This window comes from Grammomys surdaster, unplaced genomic scaffold, assembly GCF_004785775.1.
Source record: "Grammomys surdaster isolate TR1022 unplaced genomic scaffold, NIH_TR_1.0 275, whole genome shotgun sequence".
Classification (NCBI taxonomy): domain Eukaryota; kingdom Metazoa; phylum Chordata; class Mammalia; order Rodentia; family Muridae; genus Grammomys; species Grammomys surdaster.
In genome coordinates, this window is record NW_021604716.1 from 2,344,540 (window position 1) to 2,362,055 (window position 17,516).

At 42.5% G+C, this 17,516-nt stretch overlaps 1 protein-coding gene across 2 annotated transcripts in view; it reads left to right on the forward strand.

Annotated features, from left to right (window-relative positions):
• The first annotated feature begins 928 nt into the window (after nucleotides 1-928).
• Fbxo7 (F-box protein 7) overlaps nucleotides 929-17,516 on the forward strand; it is a 25,936-nt gene continuing 9,348 nt past the window's right edge. The window contains exons 1-5 of one of the 2 annotated variants that reach the window (XM_028776962.1): nucleotides 929-1,132; nucleotides 3,230-3,524; nucleotides 7,531-7,758; nucleotides 9,633-9,774; nucleotides 12,098-12,181. In XM_028776962.1, coding sequence (XP_028632795.1) covers nucleotides 1,011-1,132; nucleotides 3,230-3,524; nucleotides 7,531-7,758; nucleotides 9,633-9,774; nucleotides 12,098-12,181 — 871 coding nt within the window. In that variant the 5' untranslated portion in view covers nucleotides 929-1,010. The other variant, XM_028776963.1, reaches the window with a different exon arrangement.

The following is a 17,516-nucleotide window of genomic DNA, read 5'->3' on the forward strand; positions in this document are numbered from 1 at the left end:
TTGAGAAATAGAAATATAATCATAAACAGTAATGAACCTAGTTTGTCTTTACTATAAGATCGTTTTTAAGCCTGAGATGGAGGGAGGCTGGTTTATCAGGATTTACCCCAGGAAGTGGACAGCTATTCTGTCGTGGCCTTCAAATCTATTGGGAGAAACCAAAGACTTAGGCTCAATTCAAATTTATATTAAATGAGTTTATTCTTACTGTTATCAGAAGGAAGGCAGTTTTAGAGCCAAAACAGCATTCCATAGCGAAGGGGGATTAAAGATTAAGGTGGGGTTTTAAATCGGACATCAGAAAGGTGTATACTACAATTATCCACGAAATCCACAGCTAGGCAGGCAAAGTCGTTTTACTTTCCTCAGTTGTCTCTTACCTTTCCGCTATATAGTAATCAAAAGGTCATCTCATCCCTTCCCCATAGTTTTAAAGAAGCACAGCCATTATCCTATTTCTATCCCACCTTCAGGTCTCTAGTATCTCCCAGGCATTCAACAGCCCTTAAGGGATTCCTGGCTCCACATTAAGTTTCTTTAGTCATCACAGGGTACCAGTGCAAATTTTTTCTCAGGCAGGTCTGAGCACTCTAATGACAGGGATAGAGCAGTTCATTTCTGGGCACGCAAAACCGGTGCCATCAAGTTGGGGCTGTCTGTCATGTCTCCACATTGTTGTCAGCACTCCTTCCAGCGCTAAAGACCCTGGAAGCTGGGATGGAAGGAACAAACTCGCTCACCCCAGGGGAAGCGCGCAGCGTATAGCGTGGAGACTCAGTGCGCCGAAGCAAACTCAGCGCCTGCGCCGTGCGCACCTCGCCCCCAGGTGGCGCTGTCGCGCGCCGAGCCACCGATAGGGAAGCGCAGGCGCTCGGCACTCCGTTCGAGCGGAAGGCTCTAGGGGGCGTAGTCGAGAGGGCGGCGAGCGCTGGGATTCCTCAGGCGCGCAGGCCCGGAGCTACTTGCTTTCGGTTTCTCCCCGGGCCACCGAGGCTTGCGGTCCTCTCGCCATGAAGCTGCGCGTGCGGATTCAGAAGCGGACCCAGCCGCTCGAGGTGCCGGAGTCGGAGCCGACGCTCGGGCAGCTGCGCGCGCACCTCAGCCAGGTCCTGCTGCCCACGTTGGGGTTCAGGTGAGCGGCGTCGCGGTCGCGGGGCTCGGGGATGGCGCGCATCGGGCGGTCACGTGAGGCCCGGGCCTCCGGGGAGTAGCTGTGCTGGACGCTTGTGACTGTGACGCTCGGCTGCTAGGTGCTCGCTGGGGTCCGGCTCTGGGAGACCATGGCCCAGCCTCCCCCGGGTGCCGCTGTCCTCCCCGGTGAGTAGTCACTTCCGGGGTTGCGGTCACCGCCGTCCCGAGGGCTGGAAGGAAACTCGGGAAGCTTGGCTTGGGTTAAATCTCCCAGTACCCACGTAGCCGGAGTTTACCTCAGCGGTTGGGATATTTCAGTGATTAAATCGGGAAAGCATCCTGCCTGAAGTGACAAACATGACACTCTAGGTCGCTGTAATTTGTGCCACTGCCTAAGGCTACAGTAACTTTAAAACCAGCCGAGCGTGCAAGTGCCAGTCTGCATCTAACTGTAACTTTCTCACTTTCTCTCTGTAAGATTTTAGGAGGTACGAATGCTTCGGGTCAGTGAACGTTTTTTTGGGTGAGAATGTTGCCTTTTCTCTAAAATAGAGGCATGACCCCAGAGAGCTTGCAGTTTCATGGCAAGTTGAAATTTATGGGGTTGCAGATGAAGCTTCTGTGTTTCTGCAGAAGATATTTTCAGGACGCAGAGATACAACTGTGTGGACGACCCACTTCAAGTGCTGAGCTAGAAACTTTAAATAGCCCTTTCACTTTGTTTGTAGGGAATGAAGCAAAGTGAGACCCTGAATGGATCTCACCCCTCCACCCCCAGCCGATTAAGTGAGCCTGAGCTACACCTCTATTCTAGCGCTCAGGAGGAAAAGGCAGGTTTATCTATCTCTTTCAGTTTAAGGCCAGCCTGGTCTACACAGCAAGTTCCAGACCAGCCAGTGTTATATAGTGAGATCCTGTCTAATAACATGTCCTGTCTAATAGCATGTCTACCCACATGTTATTGGTGTAAAACTGTTTCTATGTTGATAACAATTACCTCTTACACTTTGAGAATTCAGTTTTTTAAGGTATTTGCAAAGTATATTACTTTTCAGTTAAGCGGGGCAGTTTAGGAAGGGTGTGAAATCCAAGAGCTCCGATTAGTTTCTCTTGCATGCTGTTTGCACAGTTGAGGTTGGTTAGTTGGATAGAATTTAAGCCTCAGTTTGGGAAAGTAAACTCATTCATCTGTAATTTTGTTCATTTGGGGAACAAAAGGGAAGCTTTAAAATGTGTTCATGTGACACATTTGTTATTCTTAAAAAGTATTTTTGACATAAGCAGATCAAAGATTGCTATAAAATAGATTTTTTTTTAAGTTTGAAGCTTCTAGAATTGCATTATTTTTGGTGAAATCCCCCCATCCCTGTAATTACAGAAAACAGGACCTTGGAAAACACTTCAGAAAAGTTGGAGGTTAAACTGGCATTTCCGTTAAACAGACTGGTTCTTATCTTGTCTACAGACCGAATTGTTTGCTCTGGGAGATTTCCCCTGTTCTGCCAAAGCTGACATGGCGTTTTCATGGGCAGATGGCAGATTTTCAGCTTGTTGTTTATTAGAACATTTTGCAAGCAGCAGTGAAGCTTATTTTCTGAGGAGTAGGAATAGTTTTAATTCCAGTAATGTCTCTTTAATTGATAAGAAAAAAATGGATGTGTATAAGAAAAATGAAGCAGGTTGGGGAGATGGCTGAAGCATTTGATGGACAAGGCTGACACTGGAGTTTGAAGTCCCAGCACTGATGGAAAGCTGGAAGTAAAGCTGTGGATTAAACCGATGTGTTAGGTTAAGAAGCTCCTCAAGTTCAGAGGTGTTGAAATACTAAAAAGTGTATGCTTTAGAATTGGTGAAAATGTAGGTTCATCGTAAGTATACTTCCCTGGCTATTAAAGTTTTAGTTGGAAGTCTATGGCCCAGGCATTTGATGAGAAGAACAAGTAATTTTGTCTCCTGCTTTTTTTCTTTCTTTCTTCTTTTTTTAAAAAATATTACATAGTGTTTTTGGGTACATAGCATGTACTTTAATGTATTCCAAATGTGTTATTTGGAATATTGGCAGGTAGCTCTTACTATGCTCATCCGTCTTTCTTGGCAGTTCTGATACCCGATTTGCGATTACATTGAACAACAAGGATGCCCTCACTGGAGATGAAGAGACCTTGGCTTCATATGGGATTGTTTCTGGGGACTTGATATGTTTGGTTCTTGAAGATGTCATGCCGGCACCTAACTTACCTTCATCTACAGATTCAGAGCGTTCCTCACTCCAGGATAATGACCAACCTTCTCTGGCTGCCACCGCAAGTCAGGCCAACATCCCAGATGAACAAGCGGGTGATTCATTCCAAGGACAGGCCACCCAATTTGATCCCTGGACTGATGAAAGTATGGTGAGTATTAAAGATGAAGAGATGGGATAATTGATAAGATATATTGACACTTCAGAGGAATTCTACACCAGTCAGGATGATTAGCATCAGTAAACTGTGCCTTTATGAACATTTTGGTTTGGTTTGGTTTGTCAAGACAGGGTTTCTCTGTGTACTACTGGCTATCCTCTCTGCTACTCACTCTGTAGACCAGGCAGGCCTAAAACTGAGAGATCCGCCTGCCTCTGCCTCCCAAGTACTGGGATTAAAGGTGTGCATTACCACTGACCTGCTTGAACATTTTCTTTGTAACTGCAAAATATCTGCACTAATGTTATGCTGGCGTTCTAAGTTCATGGTCCTCCATATAGGAACTCCCGGTTCTGCCCCTCAGCGGGACCCCTGGTCTCCTGTACCTATTGACTTCTTGTATCACAGGCTGCCAGTCTGTTCTTCACTTTATTTTTCAGGTTATCTGCTTCCTACATTTTCATTATGTCATTCTCTTGCTCTGTAGTAACTCTGTGTCTGAGAGGCGTCTCTCTTCTGATGTAAATTTTTCTATTCTAACCATGTTATTTCACAGAAGAGAAAATCCCTTATTGTCCTGTACTCAGGCTTTCTGAAAGTTGTCCCTCCTTACCTTTCCAGGATCACTCTGTTTTTTTCCTGTCAGTGATTGTCTCTAGTTAGTTCAGATCCCTGATCACTCTCATTCTTCCATTTTCATACTCACACAAGTGCACAGCCTGCTGACCTGTGACCAGTGATGTGGTGGCTTGGTGCTTTTGCTGACACTCCTTTTTCTATTTGTACTTCTGTTTATATTCCAGGGTCTTTGCTAATTGTAGTTCAGCAATTTAAACATTTATTGGTGATCTTTGTTACTTTGTAAGTCCCTTATTATTATAATTATTATTAAGATTTATTTATGTATATAGTGTTGTCTTCTTGTACGTCTGCATATCAAAAGAGAGCATCCGATATCACTATAAATGATTGTGAGCCACCATGTAGTTGCCAGGAATTGAACTCAGGACTTTTACAAGAATAGCCAGTGCTCTTACCAGTGAGCCAACTCTCCAGCCCCTAATTATTTGTTTTATACTTTGTGTAAAATGATTATTTTATTTGTTTTAGGTGTTTTGAGAGAAGGTTTCTCTGTATAACAGCCCTGGCTATCCTGGAACTAGCTTTGTAGACCAGGCTGGTTTCTAATGAAACAATTAATACTGACAACATGTACCATTCTTAATTGTCTATGTATATATTCTTATCACCCCATTTTAATTTCTTCTGCAAGTCTTAAACACTGACCCATGACATAAGAATAGGCAGATATTCTGAGTAGGTGGTTATTAAAATACTTGCTAGATTCATAAATTAAAATTTCCACATACAGTACCTTTAATTTGTCTTTCAAACCATTCTTGTATCTCTTGTGTGTCTCTGCTTCGTAGGGCAGTCTGTGGGATAAGTAAGGCTGTGTGACTGCGTACTTGAACCCATACTTGTGAGTCTGTTTTTGCTGACAGGCTCTTTCAGAGATAAACCTAGAGAGAAGAGCCATTCTTTACCTAGGAGTAAAAATCCTCTAGTAAGATGGAGTTGTACAGTGTGTGAAATACCTAGTTAATTTTTCTTTGGAAAATTGTTAGAAGTTACTAGTGCCTCAAGATAGTAATTGCAGTTGTAAGAGCAGTTCCAAGAGTAGACTGTCTGTCATGGATGGTTTTTACGGGGTGACTATGAAACCTTGGTGGGGTGACTGAGCTTGAAGTCATAAACAGTGACTCCTTGGGCCCCTTGGGTCTGTGTGATCTGCAAGCTCAGTACAGAAGGGAACTGTGGAAATGGAAAATAAATGCATGAGCAAGACTCAAAACCAGGGGACAGGAATTTTATTTTGTAACGAAATGTAAGTTTTATTTCATTGCTCTTGGGAATTCCTGTTAATGACAGCAAGGGATAACCAGTATCGGACCTGATGTGAGCTCAGTGCAATCTAGCCAGTTGTTTGCGTTTTTTGTTAAGTGGCAAGACGTTGTAGAAGTGATGCTCAATTTCTTTCTCTTCTCAACTGGAAGATGATAAACACTCATATCAGAGGATACCAGTGCTGCTTGGACTTAGGAATATGGTTTGATAAGCCCACAGTGTGTATGTAGTTAGCAACTTAGGGTAGTGCTTCTTAAAAAGTTACATGTTTTTCCCTATGCTACTGGCTAAGTAATAAATGGCGAAAGTAGGGATAATGGGGAAAAGTGAAGAGATTATTTTCATAATTTAGACTTGATATATTGCTTTTTAATATGGTGATTTGTTTGTTCAAAGAAAATCATAGAAATGTTTTGAGCAGTAGCATTTTTTAGGTAGTCTTTTAAATTTTTTTTTTTTTTGAGACAGGATCTTGTCATATAGCTCAGACTGACCTTGAACTCTAAAATTCTCTGGCCTCAGCTTCCCCGGTACAAGAATTATAGGTGTGTGTCACTGTGCCTGCTTAGAGTTCGCTCAACAGGTTTGATCTTTCTGTAGCCATTAGGCTTTAGCTCTGCTGATTTTGAAAGAATGAATGTCAGCTGTGGCTTTATACCAGTCCTTCAACCTTGTCTTACATAACTTTATATTCTGCCCTGATTCTTTTGGAAATACAATCCTAAAAAGAAAAAAATTACTTTATATTAAGAGTTGAGCACAAACTAAGAAACAAGCTTTCTGAATATAATCAGTGTAGCAACTTAGCTTTACTAAAGCATGTTTACATCGAAAAGCCTTAATCTGAGGACCTGGTTAATTGCAAAGTTGTATAAACTGGTTATCTTGACTACTAGTCATTTATTTATTTGAGTTAAAATTATACTATCTATAAAAGGCATTGTCCTCTTTGCTTAAGTTATGTGAAAGAGTACCTGGTAAACAAAAACAGGAAACTGTAGTATGTCACCCTTCAGCAGTTGGTCACAAGCCTTTCCTGAATGTGTACCATGTGGCAGGTACTGTGTTCTTTTTACAAAATGGACTACTTGTGTAGTCTTGTACTTTACACAAACTTGCAGTCATGGAAAGATGCAGATGTGTGAATTGAAAAATAGTAATACAGTGTGGTAAGGTGCAATTTAAAGGCTGTTGGTGGCATCCCTTGGGTCTGTTGAAGAAGTGGGAATTCTGCAGTGGTAGGAAAGGGCTGGTAGAAAGTGAACAGATGACTAGTCAGGATATGGGATGATGACAGGCCTTATATGCCTACGTTTTCTGGACTTAATTTTCTAGGCCTGCACTCTACCGTCTGTCTCTGAAGAACTTGTTTTATGAATTTGTAGTAAGTGTAACAAAGATGCTAAGTGTGGGGAAGAAGGTAAATGCATTTTGGTTAAATGGACACATGACTATTAGTTTTTGAATTCTCAGAGCTTTTATAAGGTAACTACCAGATCCTGTGAGTGTAGAGGGTTAGGTTGGGCAGACGTAGCATGTAGTATTTCTCTGCTTGGCTCTGTACCAGCTTTTTCTCTAAGAACTCCCAGGGACACAGTCTTAAGGTACTGTTGTGGGAAATAGTGTTCCTGTTTTGAGGAAATCCTGAGTTTTAAACTGGAACACAAGATGTGGTTGGATCCTTAATTTCTGGGGAAACCGGCAGGTGTATATGAGACAAGAAGGGGAGGCAGGCAATCCGAGGACGTGCTGTTCCTGGAAGTGAGGAGACACATAATGGAGGTCTGAAGTACCAGTGGCTTAGGAAGCACAGCTGTAGAGATATCCAGGCATGGTAGTGGTTAGAGTTATGAACACAACACATTTAGGGTACTGTTTAGTAAGTGTGTGAAGACTTACCGATGAGCTCCATGTTTTTAGCCTGGAGTTATGGGACTCAGAATGGAAGTATAGGTTGTCATTTATTTATAAGAGCTTCCTATTTCTGAACCTCATGCTAACTTTTGTTTTGAGCACTAATCTTTGCTCGGTTTAGGGTATAAAATGTCCTATGTAAAATTAATGGATTTATTATTGTCATCCTTTTTAGGAAGGGCCTAGTCAAAATGTTGAAGCTGAGTTAATTCAGGATGCCATGAATATGGAAGAGGTTTCTGGTTTCCATCCATTGGAACCAATGCTCTGTAATGAAACGGAGGATGGGCAGGTGCCACATTCTCTAGAGACCCTGTATCAGTCAGCTGGCTGCTCCAACATCAGTGATGCCTTGATAGTGCTGGTGCATCTCCTCATGCTCGAGTCGGGCTACATACCTCAGGTGAGTTCAACCAGATACATTATGAGGTGTGGTGGTTTGAATACGCTTGGTCCAGGGAGTTGGCACTATTGGAGGTGTGACCTTGTTGGAGGAAGTGTGTCACTGTGGGGGCAGGCAGTGAGACCGTCCTCCTAACCACGTGGGAGCCAGTCTTCTCCTAGTGGACTTCAGACGAAGATGTAGCACTCTCAGCTCCTCCTGTACCATGCCTGCCTGGATGCTGCCATGTTCCTGCCTTGATGATAATGGACTGAACCTCTGAACCTGTAAGCCAGCCCCAATTAAATGCTGTTCTTTTAAGAGTTACCTTGGTCTTGGTGTCACTGTTCACAGCAGTAACACCCTAAGATATAAAGTCTCAACTGGGTACCTCAGTCACAAGGGCATTGTGGTGGTCTGTCTTCCTTTACTAAATGTGGTTGGTTCTTGAATATAAAATGTCAGACACAGTGAGGGGTTGTCATAGGTACTCAGTAAGTGTGCCCTTTCTAGCATTCCTTCTTTTTCCATCATTTCCCTTGTTAGTATTTAGTATTACAGAGATAATGGCAACTCGTCAAAAAAAAAAAAAAGATACATGGTGTATATATGGTAATATTCAGATAAAGTGGTGGCAGTGTGGACTGCGTATGACTAGCTATGCGTATGACTGGCTAACTAATGTTTCATGTTCACAGATTTGTACTGTGGTTGCTTATTGTCATTCATAATGGGGTATTAAGCATCTACTAATGCAGTGACTTGTTTTTGTTCCTGGTGTTAGGTCTTTGTTTCAAGTTACTGTTAGTCTGAGAGTAGACAAGAGTTTAGCTCATTAAAGTGTAGTGTGTAAGTTCTAGGAGAGTTATTTGCACAGCCAGCGTGCCTGAGCCTCTCAAAGAGCAGTTGGAGTGGAGCTGAGGACTACGTGGGGCCGTGATAGAGGACAGGTTCTGACTTAGGACGGAGCTTAGGATGGAGCTGAGCTTCTTGCGGACTCTGGCCCGTCCCCTATACTGCTGGCCGTACACATTCCTGTGGGCCATGTGATAGAATACAGAGATGAAGAGTAACCAAGATCACTGTGACTGAGTTCACAAATGAGCACAAAAACCAGACAAATCTGTCACATTACAGATAACAGTGTAAATTGACAAAGCATAACAAATATGCAGTGACAGAAATGTTAACACAATGTTAGAAAATAACTTTTCTGAAAAAGGGCTATATGAAAGAAGTGATTTTCACCTTGCGGTCTTGAATAATGGTATGTCTTTGGTAGTTAGAAAATGTGAGTCTTGGAAGAGAAAAATTAAACCTATTTCTATAATGTCATTTTATCTATTGTTTTTGTTTTTTTTTTTTTTGTTTTTCGAGACAGAGTTTCTCTGTATAGCCCTGGTGTCCTGGAACTCACTCTGTAGACCAGGCTGGCCTAGAACTCAGAAATCCACCTGCCTCTGCCTCCCAAGTGCTGGGATTAAAGGCGTGCGCCACCACCGCCCGGCCTGTCATTTTATCTATTAAAACAAAAATTTTCATAGAAAAATATTACAACGTATTATCCTCCTTTAGTAGCAGTATTAATGACGTGCATAGTCTGTTAAGGAGGCTATGCATCTTTTAAAACTGTGTGTGGTGTGTGGGGGTATGTGCATATCATACAGCATCTGTGGCAGTCAGCAGAGTTCTGTGGAATTAGTTCTCTGCCTTCACCTTTATGTGGGTTTCAAGACTCAACCTTGGGTACCAGGCTTCTGTGACAAGTACGTTACCTGCTGAGCCGTGTCGGTGGCTCAAGGGGGCCACATTGCACAGTAAGGTAGGGGTGTTAGGATTTTCAGGTTTTTCAGCACACCTTCCTTCATTATTTTCCTTTTCATTTCATTCCCCAGGGGACTGAAACCAAAGCAGCGACAATGCCTGAGAAATGGAAGTCAAGTGGCGTATACAAGCTGCAGTACACACATCCTCTCTGCGAGGGCGGCTCTGCCGTGCTTACCTGTGTGCCTTTGGGAAACCTAATCATTATAAATGGTAATGGAACGGAGCAGTCATGGTTGCTGCCTTATGAATTAGGTAGTTTCTTTTTAAACATTCTGTAGCCACTTGAGTGGCTGGCCTAGTCGTTCACAACTTACTATACCACTGATGACATGCCTGAAAGAGTCAAAATGAGAGGATGTTGGTTTAGGACAGCACCCTTTACTCTTAGGGTAGCCCCTTTGTTTTCTTTTTTAACGTTTTATTTTTATTTTATGTTTTGGGTGTTTACCTGCATGTATGTCTGTGCATCATTACATGTATGTAGTGCCGTGGAAGCCAGAAGAAGTGTTATATCTCCTGGAGTTGATGTTACAGATGCTGGTAGCTGCTGGGTGGGTGCTGGGAATTGAACTAGGCTCCTCTGTAAGGACAGCCAGTGTCTGTAACTAACTGCTTAGCCACCTCTCTAGCCTCAGCCCTTGTTTGTGACATCTCAATCTTTGGACACTGTTCTGTGAGAGCTATGGTACTAGAAAGGAAATGAGTTTTATTGTAGAAACTGTTGGGAGAGTGTTGTGCATGTCTGTGGATATCTCTTTATTTACTTCTTTAAATCTTAACGTGTGGTTAGGAACTTGGCTTCTCTGAAACTGCTGAGATTTTGCAGCCCTAGTATGCATAATTTAGCTGCCCTTCCTAACGGTTGTCTGAATAGCAACTTCTTTGCTTTCCCCTTTCCTAAAAAGGAAGCTTCACTGAGGTGGCAATACATCTCTGGAGTTCATGATGTCACACAGGTCCTTCCCAACCAACACTGCTTTCTGGAATGTTCTCATGATCTCACAGTAGGAGATCCATTTGGGTGACCAGGATCTTACATTTCTTTCATTCTGATCTTTTGTTTTATTTTTGTATTTTTGAAATTGGGTCTGTATAGCCCAAACTGACCTCAGATTCTTTATGTAGCTGAAGCTGGCCTTGAACTTCTGATTCTTGTGTCTCTGTCTCTCAAGTTCTGGGATTGTGGGTGAGTACACCTCACTGGGCTAACACTGTTTAGTTTTTGAGGTTATCTTTTTCAGATACTTAAGCTACTGAGTTGAGGTGGACTGCAATGTTTGTATACCAGCTTGTCTGCCTTTGCTGCCTTGGATTGGGTTTTCACTGGGTCTTTCAGATACTTGTTTTGTTGTGATGTTTATTGAGGTCCAGTGTTAGAAAACAGATTTCTACTAAAATCTATTTTAGATGCTAACATCGAATTTTTGATTTTAGAATTAGAAGATAATTTTTGGTCCTCTCATGTAATTTTTCCCTCATTGCCTTTGAATTGCCGAATTCTCTTAACTGTGTGAGCATTCAGCCTGTGATACTGCGTGCATGTGACTGGCGGCATGAAAGCTGAGTAGTGGCTCTGTTAGTTCTTACAATTAGCCTCTATGGCTTGTCGTTGGGCATTTTGTGCCCAGAGTGACAGCGGTGGTTTCTGTTTCTGTCTAGTCATCTTGATTTATCAGGTCACACCTGGGAAGATGGAAGTTACCAAACATTAATAACAAATGTGAGGTACCTCAATTTCATATAAAGGTACCTAATGATATACATATACTACCCTCTCTTCACTAAGTATCTTAGTGATTTCTTAGTTTATGGTATTTTGTGAGTTATTTGCAGATCAGTGCCTTGCAGTCTCTCACAGTAGCTGGTTATTCCAGGCTCAAGTCTTTGAAAAGGAACAGTGTCTTTAAATCCTTCCTTCACCCAGGCATGGCTCGGTGCACAAGTACATGAGGCCATCACTAGCTCTTTCATAAGCTGAGATGAAGTACGTCTTTGTATGTAAAACTAAAATTGAACCCTTTGGTGATGTCAAGATTATGGGTCTTTTGGGTTTAGAAAGCAGTGGTGCTGTGAAAACTAGGATCCTGTTAATGAACAAGGATTGACCATTGCCAAGGATATAAAAAAAATGTATAGTGTTTTCGTGACTTCATTAGAAATAATGGTCTTCTGTGCTTGACTGCTTCTTATTGACCTTGTTGCAGCTCTGTCAACTACTAATAAGCTGCTGCTGGTGACACTTAGTGGATTGTGTATGAAGATACTGTGGTCTTTAAAGGTGGTGGTTGACTGGTGACACTTATGAATTGTGTGTGAAGATACTGTAGTCTTTAAAGGTGGTGGTTGAGGCTGATTACTTCATGCCAGGGGTAGCCTTTTGACCTTGCTTTGAGAGAAGGAATGGACTCAGAGCAGTTTGTTTGGAATAATGTATCCTTAGTGTACGGAGGCAAGGAATAGGGCCTGTACTAAAAAGGGAATCGATTCAAGAAGTGACAGATTGCTTTATCATCTTTCTTTTGTTTATTTACAGCTACAATAAAAATCAACGGTGGGATTAAAAATGTGAAGTCAGTGCAGCTGCAGCCAGGATCCTACGTTTGTGGAGTGGAACCAGGTGATGTAACTCTGACTTAACGTTTGGAAGAAAGCTTTGAGAGGTTCACTGAAAAACAAAGCCTGATCATTTCTAAATAGATTAAAGCAAACTCCAAAGCAGTGTTCCCTCTAAGAAGTCATATGTTTAGGGCTCAGGGATGTACTTCAGTGGTAGAGCATTTGCCTAGCATGTACAAGGCCCTAGGAGTCACCTCTGCACCACAAATAGGGGGAGGGGGAAGCAGAAGATTTGACTATAATTTGAAGAATTTGTTATAGTTCTTGAGGTCTTTGAGCACTAAGCTGTATTCATACTGTTAAGAACTAACACTTGGGCATAATTTGTCCCTTTGATGTTTAATATTCCCTCCTGTTTTTTTGTGTTTATCTTTGGAGATCTTTCTACTATGTATTTAACAGAGAAGATCTGTGTTTATTACAAGTAATTCAATGTGTTTTTTAAAATTGAATATTAATAGGGAAAAACTACTTGAATATTTTAAATATAAATTTTATATAAATGCTACTATTTAATGAGGTTAGAATTTCCCTAAAATTTGGGTTCTTAGTATGGCTTTGCACACACCCCGTAAAATTCCTGATAGAAGTAAAAAGTCAGGTTTCTCTTTTTACTGTTGTTGTTTAAACCTTAATTGTGAGAGACCAGGTGGTTAACAGGAGTGGTGGGTGGAGAGAAAAATGAATTGTCTTCTTCTTTCTGTTTCGTGCTGGCATGTACTGTCCCTTTAGTCCTGTGGTAAGTACTAAGAGGAGCGTCGAGCAGAGGGGAGGGATGGTGCTTACTGTAGCATCTCTTAGTCAAGCCTGCCTTGATCCAGGCTGCTCCTCTGAAGAGACATTCTTGTGAATTTAGAGGGAGATCAGGCCCCAGGAAACGGTTGGAAAGAGGAACAGGGCATTGTGTTCTTGTAGTGCTCTTGGCACTAGACCACTCTTTAGTTAGCTTGTTATTTCTTTACTGTCACTTCTTTAAGGACTCCTAGCCCCTTACTCTTTGCTGTACAATTAGTCTTTCCTGTGGAATTTCAGTACCACAAATACACTCCATATGTCAATACTGTAACCTTTTTGAGGGTTCAGGTTACTATTTCCCAGGAACCAGTTTTTGCCACTGTTGGGGTGATCTTGCCCCTATTGAGAAAATGTGCTAGACTCATAAATCTGTAAATATGTTTTCTGTCATGATCAGAGAACTTAAAAGTTCCTCAGAACTATGTTTATCTTTGTACTAGGTAGGTGCTTGCCATGGGATAAATATTTCATACTCCAGAGCAGGCTTTACGCTCGTATTACTAAAGATAAGTAGAGTAGTTGAGAGAATCATTGGAGCAGATCGTCTGACTCTTAAGTCTTTTAAAAGCCTTACGTAGGGGTCTAGCTTAGATTCTTGTGCTTTATCTATTAAATACAGAACAAAGAAATGGAAGGGAGGGGGGAAGTGCTTTCTCTGGAAAAGTTTAGAGACTTTAGTGAAGTATTTTTCCTGAAGTACTTTTGTGTTAGGTTCACTTGACAAGTCATTTTTATTTTATTGTGACTCAAAAGTTTAGACCCCAGTAGCTCATATTATTCTTCCAAGTTCCTAGTCAAATGCTTACAAGCAGGTTTTATTTTGTTTGTTTGTTATGGAATTTAAAGAAAGATGTATTGAGGATCTGAAGAGAATTCTATAAAACTGACTTTTTCCTACCCACTCTGTTGTGTCTCTCATTCTTAGACATGAATCAGACACCATACATGAAACACACCACCATGCTTCAGCAATGTAAGGAAAGGAAAAATGCTAAAGGAACAGCATGATTTTTGAGAGAAAAAATTTAAAGAAAATTGATTTTCACATTTAAAAAAACACCTTGAACCAAATTGAATTTTTTCATTTTTTTATTTACTTTATATCCCAATATCAGCCCATCCTCCTCCTAGTCCCCCCTCACATAGCTCCTCCCAACACTCTCCCCTCCCCTTCTCTGAGAAGGTTACCTCACTTCTGGTGAGGCTTCCTGCCAGGTATCACCCCACCCTAGGACATCAAGTCACTGCAGGACTGAGTGGCCCAGTTAGGGGAATGGGATCCATAGGCAGGCAGCAGACTAAGGGACCTTCATGAAGACTAAGCTGTACATCTGCTACATATGGGGTAGAGGGGGGTAGGTCCAACCCATGCTCACTCTTCGGTTGGTGGTTCTGTCTCTTGAGAGCCCCCAAGGGTCCAGGTTAATTGACTCAGTTGGTCTTCCTGTGGTGTCCCTATCCTTTTCAGGTCCCTCAATCTTTATCCTAACTCTTTCATAAGCTCCATCTAATGTTTGGCAGTGGGTCTCTACATCTATTTCCAGTGGCTGCTGAGTGGAGTCTCTCAGAGGACAGCTATGCCAGGACCCTGTAAGCATAACAGTATCATTAGTAGTGTCAGAGAGCTTGGTTCTTGCCAGTCTCAGTTTGGGCAGTCACTGGCTGGCCTTCCCTCTGTCTCTGCTCTGTTTTTGTCCCTGTACATTTTGTAGGCAGGACACATTCTGGGTTGAAGGTTTTTGTGAGTGGATTGGTGTCCTTATCCCTCCGCTGGGAGTCCTGCCTGGCTACGGGAGGAGGTGGCTACTTCAGACTCCGTATCCCACACTGCTGGGAGTCTCAACTAGAGTCACCCCCGTAGAGTGTCTGGAGCCTCCTCTGTCCCAGGTCTCTGGCACTAGCGATGCCTTCCTTGCCTGCCACCAATTTCCATTTCTCCCCACTTACACTTGATCCCTCCTCTGCCCCATTTCCCCAATTGATCTTTTAAATTGAAACTATATTTTTTCTCATATAATAATCTTGATTATAGTTTCCCTTCCCTCTACTTCTCCAAGCTCCCCACCTTCCCTCTTGTCCAGATCTCTTTCTGTCTCATTAGAAAAGAACAAGTTTCTAAGAGATAACAACGAAGCATAACAAAATAAAATATAATAAGATGAAACAAAAATTTTCATATTGAAGTTGGATATGGCAACCTAAATCAGGAGGAAGAGAGTTCCAAGAGCAGGCAGTAGTCAGAGACCCACTTGTCCTCCCAGACAGGAGTACCATAGAGTACTAAGCTGATAGCTAGGACATATATTCAGAGGACCCGGTGTAGACCCATGAAAGGCCCGTTTGCTCTTTCAGTCTCGGAGCTCAGATGTGCCTTGCTCAGTTGAGTCAGAGAGCCTTGCTGTCTTGGCGTCCTCATCCCCTCTGGCTTTTATACTTTCTTTGGCTCCTTTTCCACAGGGTTCCTTGAGCTCTCAGGGGAGGAATTTGATGGAGTCATCTCATTTAGCTCTCTCGAGTGTCTGGCTGTGGGTCTCTGCGTTTGTTCCCATCTGCTGCCGGAAGAAGCTTTTCTGATGACTGGATAAGGCATTGATTTTTGAGTATAACAAAATACCATTAGGAGTCATTTTATTGTTACTTTTTTTTATTTTTAAGATTACTAGTATTTATTTTTATGTTAGGTCTCTGGGCTATCTAGTCTCTGATTCTTGGTCACTCAAGCAATGTCAGGTATTGGCTCTGACTCGGTGAGTGGGCCCTAAGTCAAATCAGACATTGGTTGGCTACTGCCACAAGTTCTATGCCACCATTGCCCTAGTATATTTTGTAAGCAGGACAAATTATAGGTCAGAGGTTTTGTGTCCAGGTTGGTGTTTACATTTCTCTTTTGGTAACCTGTAGAGTGCCTTCCTGCACCATAAACACTAGAACATACATGAAGGTTCCATATAGCCACAGCTTGATTTCTCCATGTTCACGGAGTTGTGGGGTGTTGTCCTCAGCAGCAGAGTCCCACTGTCTGTTTTCGGAAAGAACCATCATTGTCTTAGGAACACTCTGGATTGTTTGAGGGTACTTATGGAGCACCTTGGCTAACAACTCAACTGAATGCAATCCCGTCTTGATACTGGAAGCCTTGTTTGTTGATGAGACTTGAGACTCTCTGTCTCAATTACTGGGGACCACCTTCATATATTTTAGAAAGTTTCCACACTAGTTTTCATGTCATCCCTCAAATGCTCCTCAGTTTTATCTCTTTTCCTGTATTCTACCCAATCTCTACCATTCTACCCATTCTACCCTCTACCCAATCTCCCCTCACTGTACCCACCAGATCCTCCTGTTCCTATTCCTTGCCTGCCCCTAACTTCCCCTTCCCAAGGAGATTCATGATTCTCCCCTAGACTCTTCCTCTGTACCTAGCCTTACTGGTCTACTGTTAGTAGCTTGGTTATCATTTACTTATGGCTAATATCCATTTATAAATAAATACAAACCATATTTGTTTTTCTGGGTCTTGATTACCTCACTCAGGATGATTTTTTTCTAGTTCCACCCATTTGCCTGTCAATTTCATGATGTCATTTTAAACACCTGAATAATACTCATTTGTAAAGGTATGACATTTTCTTTTTTTCCCATTAACTTATTTATTTTACATCCCAAATGCAGCTTCCCCTCCCTCATCCTCTTTCAGTCCCATCATCTCCCCTTATTTCCCATCCTCTCCTTCCTTTCTCTTCAGAGAAGGGGAGGCTCCCATGGATATCAACCTGCCTTGGCATTTAATTTTTCAGTAGGACTAGGGAGGCCAGACAAGGCAGTACAGTTAAGGGAAAAGGATCCAAAGACAGGCAGCAGAATCAGAGACTGCCCTGGGTTTCAAATGAAGACTAAGCCACACATCTGTTATATATGCGTAGGGGGCATAGGTCTGTTCTTTACATGCTTCTTGGTTAGTGGCCCAGTCTCTGTGAGCCCCTATGGGCCCAGGTGACCTTGACCTCTTTGACTCCTTCAATCCTTCCACTCTTCCACAAGATTCCCAAGCTTCACCTAATGTTTGGCTGTGGGAGTGTGCATCTGTTTCTGTCAACTGCTGGGTGAAGCCTCTCAGGTGACAGTTATGCTAGGCTCATGTATGCAAGTATAGCAGAGTATCATTAATACTGTCGGGGTGAACTCACTCTCATGGTATAGGTCTCAAGTTGGGCCAGTCATTGGTTATCCTTTCCCTCAGTTTCTGCTCCATCTTTAACCCTGCACTTGCTGTAAGCAGGACAAATTGTGGGTCAAAGATTTTGTGGCTGGGTTGGTGTCCCAGTCCCTCCATTGGAAGTTTTGCCTGGCTACACAAGGTGGCCTTTCAGGTTCCTTATCCCCTATTGCTAGTAGCCTTAGCTAGGGGGCACCCTCAGATTCCTGAGAGTTTCCATTGTCCTAGGAACAGCTAGAAACAGCTCACTCCAGAGATGCCCCATACCGATTCCAATTCTCTCCCTCTCCCTCCTCCTCTCCCTCCTCCTCTCCCTCTCCCTCCT